General features: G+C 37.1%; 1 protein-coding gene across 1 annotated transcript; it reads left to right on the top strand.

Annotated features, from left to right (window-relative positions):
• The first annotated feature begins 1,617 nt into the window (after positions 1-1,617).
• Positions 1,618-7,211, top strand: LOC109992123 (alcohol dehydrogenase 1). The gene is made up of 10 exons (XM_020644621.3): positions 1,618-1,665; positions 2,052-2,177; positions 3,325-3,426; positions 3,879-4,020; positions 4,192-4,279; positions 4,473-4,692; positions 4,846-5,106; positions 5,231-5,363; positions 6,614-6,752; positions 6,860-7,211. The coding sequence occupies exons 1-10, from the start codon at positions 1,633-1,635 to the stop codon at positions 6,891-6,893; spliced, it is 1,278 nt and encodes a 425-aa protein (XP_020500277.1). The 5' UTR covers positions 1,618-1,632; the 3' UTR covers positions 6,894-7,211.
• The last annotated feature ends 834 nt before the right edge of the window (positions 7,212-8,045 follow it).

Here is an 8,045-nt window from a genome sequence, read left to right as displayed (position 1 = left end):
TAGGTGTTTATATATAACTCAAAAAGCACATATATGGAATATGAATGGAGAAATTGCTTATTTTTTTATTTAGTCTTGAATGAATAAGTACGACGGAGGATTAGGGCCACCTTACATTTATTTTTATTTTTTTTAATTTCGAGATTAAAGTCGTAAATTTGCGACTTTATTCTTGCAAATTTACGAGTTTAATCTCGAAATTAAAAAAATACCTAATGGCCCTAATCCTCCGTTGTATATAAGCACCTAGTATGTTTGTAATATATCACGTACACTACATATATTTTTATTTCCGGAGCTTTATGTTGAAATTGAGAAGGTCAGGGGGCTCAGCTTCAGGTACACAGAGGAGAGCAGCCAGGATCACCGGGACACCTCTACACGAAGCTCGGTGTGAGCGGTCAACGAGAGGTGCGTCATCCAGAGATAGTACGAGACAAATGTATTTATCTCGGTGCCTTCCTCGGCTCCTTCTTTTAACATTGCAATCCGCACATTTTGCCTTCTAGATCGTCCCTCAACATCCATGCATTTATCAGTTATCTGGTTTACTTCATAATGTTTCACGTGTGATTGTAGCATGCTAATAGGTAGCCGCGCGTCGAGCTGTGGTGTTCACTTGACCACAATGGCCACTTGTCACGTTGTTTGGGAACATCAACATATTAATTTAGTGCTAAAAGTATTATTTTCATGCAGGAGCTACAGGGGAAAACTACTTATGGAACCATGGCTCTCTAGCGCCCCCTGCTGAAGCCTTTTCATTATGCTCTATCTATGGTGACTCCTGTCAGCGGGGCCAAGCAGCACCATAGTTTAATATTAACCCTGACTATTTAATAAAATGTACACATAAAACAACTAATTATAAAAAAATCAAATTTTCCATCAAATGTTTGCTTGAGTGCAGCTGCTCTATTACAATCTCAATACTGATACATTTATTTGTTTTCCATCATGTCCCATTAGCTTCCAACAGAACCAATGTGATGTTATGCAATAGCAACAAACCAAGTGGTTTGCTTTTCTGCATCCGGAATAATGACTCTGTGTAAAGTGTAAAGCAACAACTTATACAATTAAATAAAATACAATATGCTTTATGATGAAAAAAAACCCTGAGTAAATCAAAGTGAGTTTAAAGGTTAAATGCAGAGAAAACAATGTACCACTTTACAGAACTGATAAACAGGGATATCGACATGATGTGCACCCTTCTGAAGGGTCAGTAATGAAGACTGTTTTGGGACAGCCTTGACACAAAAGGTGCGACAATAATAAATATATATACGATATAAGCTCTTTAAGAGACACTCTAGTGAAAACTTGCATAGTAGAGATATTGATAAAGATATTGAGCGTTGGCTTGCACAAGTAAGGAGGAAGGGAATTTTCACTTAAAATGCAGAATCTGCAGTCGTCTTATCCTATCTAGATCTAGCTCATTTCATTTTGATAATGCGCATTACTCCTTGAAGTGAAAATGCAGACGATGAGTAACAATGTACAAAGGGTGTTTTAGAGTTGAAATAAAACACTGCATAAAAGGTGTTTCCTCCCAGCTCACACTGACACAACATTTGAAGCCCTTTGCAACAGATGTTTTGTATAAAAAGTTGTTTTTTCAAGGCAATGGAAGGCTTACTTACGCAATACAGAGCTAAGGTTCTGTTCAAGACTGTCTCAACTTTTTAGTATATCAATAAAAAGTTACTTATTATATCAAACAGCACATTGTGTTACATTTTATTTGGATGAAATTGAATCTGAATATGGCACAGCTCCAGTAAGAATGCTTTCCATTATGATCATGAACTGACGAGGAGGTTTTCATTGGTTTTGTTTTGTAAATGTATAAAACAAAGCCAATACATTAAAATAGAAATTCTTAACAAATAAAAATCACAGGGAAGAATTTTGAACATTTTGTTTTATCGATCACTCAAATGAATTGTCTTATATAATAACATGAGTCGGATTGATATAAAAAAAAAAAAAAAAAACATTCTAAGTCACTGCCCATCTGAATTATGCAACTGCCTTTCTTTCAGCACTATTTAAACATCTGGTCCAAGTTCTCCTTCCTCACTCTGCAGACCTGCAGCTTTACCTTCTTCAGCTCACCCCTCACTCACTCAGCCCTCATCTGTGCAGGAAAAATGGCAACAGCTAGTAAGGTAGGTACATAACTCAATATACTATTTGTAAGTTTGATATTTAATGATGTAATTAGAGTTTAGTTAGCTTATAGTCTGGCATTGTGGGTGATAACACAAAATGTTTTTTCACAAAATTGATCCAAGGTTTATTTGCATTTCCTTTGTTTATGCAACAGTGTTATTTCAGTGCTTAGTGTGAATGGATGTGATGTTCTGTAAGTTTTTAAGTGGTATAAATAAGCATATCAGCAGTCTTAAGTTAAGTGTTTTAACCAAATCGTCTCAATAGATACATGCTTATTTTCCTAAACCAACTGAAAATATGTTTTTTTCAGCAAAAAGATGTTTGATTTTAAAATAGAAAAAGGACTAGTTCTCCCTCTGTCCTCTTCTGACCTTAAAAGCGTGAAACTGTCCAGACAGTCTTGTGCAACTGCAACTTTTGGCAAAGATCAGGGGCTGGTGGGCCAAAAAAGATACAGAGGACGCCAAGGGATTTATTGTAGTTCCAACATAAAATAGAAAAAAAGACTATAAATACTTAAAGGCACTTCATTTAAGAATAATGACAATAACAGATTTACACAATGGTTAAATATACTTAATTTGCATTAAACTTCACTTAGTTGATAAAATGTTTACATAATACCCAGAGTGGACCTTGAACTGTTTCCTGTTGTTTGATGTAAGTAACATCTGTATCAGATAAATAGAAACCACAGCTCTGAACTGTTACCATGAGGTGAAAATAATAATGTGCATTGAATGTGTGTTATGGCTGCTTTGATGATTACTTTCATGGTGGCATTAAGTTCATTTGATGCCTCTAGCACAAGGAATAACAAATCAACAACATAGTTATTTCCAAGTCAATGCATTTGATCTTGGCTCCCTTACAGCTAACTGGTGTATACCTGTACTAGGTTGAATACATAATGCAGTGGAAGGGTTCATTTCCAGCTTGGTTGCTGCACTTCTCTCTCCTGGTTTGCACTATTTCTTTTCAGCTTTCCCTATCAAATAAATGTGCATATATCACATTTCTTTTTAAGTGCCATGTTTTTTTCAGGTCAATAAAAATCACTTCAAATAAGCATTGAGAAAATTGGCAGAACTTACCCATTCAAAATAACATACCAGTGAATTTGATATTAATACTTTTTAGGTCATCAAATGCAAGGCAGCAGTGGCCTGGGAACCCAACAAGCCTTTGGTGATTGAGGAGATTGAGGTTGCCCCGCCCCAAGCCAACGAGATCCGCATCAAGGTGGGAAGCATCTACTTTTAGACTTGCACATACAGAGGGCCTAAATACACTTAAACAGCAAAGTCTCAGAGGTGTTCAGAAGAGAAATGAAATGGGACACTACCCCGTGGATGAGTTATTGTGAAAAGTTTTTCACAAACAATACTTGTGACCCCAGCAAATACAACTTTGCCGTTAGCCTTGGAAACAATCTGGTTTGCAACCTAAGATAACTATTCAACATGCTATTGTTTGTGTCTTAAGAGAACACTTACATACTCATAAAATATTTGTTCTTGTATTTTCTTTAATGTTTTTTGCACACCTCTATAAACACTTCACAGGATTTTCATTATTGAGGGGAGAACTTTAAGAAGGTTTGCAAAACTATCAGTCGCTAAGGCACCTTTTAAAGACAGCAGAATACTCTACTTCTAATCACCTTTATGATGACAAGTTGTATCTGGATACAGATGGTGGCAACAGGAGTGTGCCACACAGACCTGTATCATCTTTTTGAGGGTATGCATGAGGGTGGCTTTCCTGTAGTCCTTGGCCACGAGGGAGCCGGCATCGTAGAGAGTGTTGGTCCTGGAGTCACCGAATACCAAACAGGTCAGTTAAAGTAAACAGCTTAATTTCTACAACATGTCTGTTTTTTTCCCCTGTAAGACTTTGTTGTAGCAGTTTTTGCTGGTAGTAGACAAAGTTGTGCCACTTCATTTTCTTTTCTTCAAAGTGTGCTAAGAATGACTTTGACTAAGAGGTTTTGTTTTTTGATTCCAGGAGACACTGTTATTCCTTTGTTCCTCTCCCAATGTAAAGAATGCCGCTTCTGTAAGAACCCAAAGTCAAACCACTGTGAGAAAGGATGGTGAGCTAATTTTGTGTTTTTAGTCCCTTAAATGTATTTCTCCAGTGTGTTTCAATCATGTCATGAAGCCATTTGTTGGTACATTTACATTCTATGCATTGTGTCTCTATGTGTATTTTCCTCATATATTTCAGCTGATCAAACTGTAAAAAAATACAAGAATGCATATGGACTTAATGAACTCTTTACTCAGGATTGCTGACCGTCAGGGTGAGATGTCACCAGCAGAGTCCAGGTTTACCTGTAAGGGCAAGAAGCTGCTGCAGTTTGTTGGAACCAGTACCTTCTCCGAGTACACAGTGGTGAACCAGATGGCTGTGGCCAAGATTGATCCAGCTGCCCCTCTGGACAAAGTCTGCCTCCTCGGGTGTGGGATCTGCACAGGTTTTGGTGCAGCAGTTAATGTTGCTCAGGTTTGTATGTTTGACTGTAACCAGCATGTATTGTTGAAGGATAATGCCTGCTGTTATTAATCCTCCCTGTAGTATTCTGAGAGATATGTTATTGAGTAAAGTAAGGGACATTAAGAACTCCATCTTTTAGTACCATGTTGATGTTTGTTTTAGGTTGAACCAGGCTCCACATGTGCTGTGTTTGGCCTTGGAGCTGTGGGTTTGGCTGCAGTCATGGGATGCCACTTTGCAGGAGCCAAGAAAATTATTGCTGTTGACATCAATCCAGAAAAGTTTGAGATGGCCAAAGTGTTCGGTGCTACCGACTTTGTGAACCCAAAGGATCGCAGCAAACCCATCAGCGAAGTGATAGCTGAGATGACCAATGGAGGAGTGGACTTCTCCCTGGAATGTGTTGGGAGTGTAGGAGTCATGGTAGGAAGATTAAGAGTTTTTTTAATCTGACTGAAGAAGAAGGAGGCTGATTGTATTTAAGGGAACTGGGAACGTGAGCCATGTGATGCTAAGCCCACTGACTTCGTGCTGTTTCTCTGTCCAGCGCAGTGCCTTGGAGTCTTGTGTGAAAGGTTGGGGTGTCAGTGTTATAGTGGGCTGGACGGACCTGTGCGACTTCGCTGCACGACCCATTCAGCTGATAGCTGGCCGCACATGGAAGGGCGCCTTGTTTGGAGGTGAGACTCCGTCAGTCAAACTTGATCCAGAATAAGTAATGACAATATTTGACTTTCGTGGCCACATGATTGGTTACCATTTTCAACATTGAACACCTACTGGTCAAAACGTATTCCTCTAAATCAGAATCAGAATCTGGGTTTATTGCCAAGTACATTTACACATACAAGGAATTTGACTTGGTGTATTGGTGCTAAACAATTAACAAGGAAATAAAGCAGAACTAGCAACAACTTAAATAATACAGTATAAGACGATATTACGATATATAAAATGGAACTTAAAAAACACAAAATGTACAAAAGGTGCAATGTAGGAGCTGTGCAGTGTACAGTTTTGTAAAAGATCCACAAAGCAAGAACATCATCAGATTAACATCTGTTAATCGTTCATTATCGACACAACTTTTTCAAATACATTTTTTAACATTTACTTCAATTTCAGCGATGATTAACGAAACCTTTAACACCTTTACATTTCGGTTACTGTTAACGTCTCAAACCCTGCTCTTATATGGTCATAGGAATTGTTGACAACCTGAGCACGAGTATACTGCCTCCTGTACTTTAGAAGGCTTGTTGAATAACAAGATGTCTGCCTTACTGTGAAATGCTGCTTGACCTACATGAAGGTTAAGCAGTTAAACTGTTGTTTACATATTTTCAATACAGACAAATGTGTAATTTTGAGTTTTCTAAATAGTCATGGCCAATTAAGAACTCCAATTTATTGTTTTGTGATGCTACTGGTTATCGTTAATGTTGACTTTAGATAATTATAAACATAAACAGATTAACTGCTATTGAAGTTAACAATTTTGTAAATGGATAAATAGTTAACTAAATGGAACTGTGCCCACTTCTGGTTATTTTTCAAGCAACCGCTGCAAAGTGGTCGTTGTCAAAGTGACATACCAAAAGTTCCTCTCAATAGCTTTAATAGATGTTGGGTAACCAAAGGGCAGACCCCAGAAGAGTAAGTGTCAAATGTTTGAGCTGGGAACTTGATCAGCACTTATATTAGGTGAAGATTGAGTGGCATTAACTGTTAAAAAAAAAAAAAAAAAAAAAAAAAAAGTCAAAATCACAACAAACTGCTCAGAATAATTTCTCAATCAATCATTATTTGTATAGCACCAGTTCATAACAAGTGTTATCTTGAGATGCTTTACAGAAGAGCATATGGGATATTATTGAAGAAGAACTTGATTTGAATGATGTCATTCCATGTGTGTTATTGTGTGACTCAGGATTTAAAAGCAGGGATGGTGTGCCTCAGATGGTTCAATCCTACATGGACAAGAAGGTGAAGCTGGATGAATTCATCACTCACAACATGCCTTTGGCTCAAGTCAACGATGCAATCGAACTGATGAAGAATGGCAAATGGTACATTTACATTCTATATGTTTATATCATTGAAGACCTACAAACTGAGCTATACAAAGATAAACATTAAAAGTCTTCTAATTTCTCCTCTGTTTCTGTTTCCACAGCATTCGGACAGTCCTGAGTATTTCTCCACAATAACAACATTGTTCATTCATTCTAATGACGCTGGAACCATTTAATGACCTGCAGCAATGTTTCATCACAATGCACATGCAACACAACATGAGATATGGTAAATGACACAAAAAATGTCTGACTTTGTACAGTCAACACTATGCAACAAATTTTACAGAGCATGTGATGTTGGGAACATCTGCTGATATTTTATGAATATATGAGCAGATGGGATTCATTGCTTCCTGGTTTGGGTGATCTTTCTGTCGTGATATGCTTAAGTGTCTATAAAACTGTCATGTGTTCACATCGGCTTGGTTATAAACATGTTTGCTCAGCTTGTCATGCAGTAAAGAGATTTTTTTTTTTTAAATACACACAACTCAAATTTAACCTTTTTTTTGTTGTTGTAAAAGCGTACAAATGTGTTTGTCCTGTGCTAAAAAGACTTATTCTTTTTCATATTATCGGGTCATGAAGTTCATGAAGATTTGTGTTAATTTGACATCACAGTTTTAGCTATATCCTTAGATGTAAAGACCTTATTTAATTACATAAGCAATACGTTTAGCATTAGACAGAACAGATGGTCACTCAGCCTGCTACACACACACACAGACCTTCAATCAATCAATTAATCTTTGTTTGTATAGCACCAATGCATAACAAATGTTATCTCAATACAGTTATCTTTAAAAAGAGCAGGACTACACCTTACTCTTTGATTTTTAGAGAGAAAGAGACTGATGGTGACAAACAGCAGCAACAACAACAATAAATAAGATAGATTAATAATGGTAACAGTATGTCTAGTATTAGCAGTAACAGCTAATTATGATCACAGACTGATCAGGCTATATTGTTGATGTAATGGAGAGGACTGATTATGTTGATTATAGGTCTAAGATGAACTTTAATATTTATCATAATTAGAATAGATGTACGGCTGATATAAATAGTTGTAGCAGGTGGAGTCTGAGGGGTCCACAGCAGTAGGCAGATTCAGAGAAACCTACGAGACAAGAGACCTCAAGAGCTCCCATTTAATTTTCATTTAATTTATTTAATTAGGACGGTGCACATTAATCAACATATCAACACAATAGTATCCATGTAAATATGCCGGAATCAGCAGAAAAGCTAAATTTAATCTATAGTCCTAAGGCAGGTACTAAC

Source organism: Labrus bergylta, chromosome 18, assembly GCF_963930695.1.
Source record: "Labrus bergylta chromosome 18, fLabBer1.1, whole genome shotgun sequence".
Classification (NCBI taxonomy): Eukaryota; Metazoa; Chordata; class Actinopteri; order Labriformes; family Labridae; genus Labrus; species Labrus bergylta.
This window is presented reverse-complemented; position numbering and strand designations above follow the sequence as displayed.

Bases quoted from the DNA above. Each gene is read 5' to 3' on its own strand.
- LOC109992123 (XM_020644621.3), top strand. From the start codon at position 1,633: ATGGAAGGCTTACTTACGCAATACAGAGCTAAG. The intron at 4,021-4,191 runs GTCAGTTAAAGT...TTTTGATTCCAG, and splicing joins AGTCACCGAATACCAAACAG to GAGACACTGTTATTCCTTTG. The intron at 4,693-4,845 runs GTTTGTATGTTT...TGTTTGTTTTAG, and splicing joins CAGCAGTTAATGTTGCTCAG to GTTGAACCAGGCTCCACATG.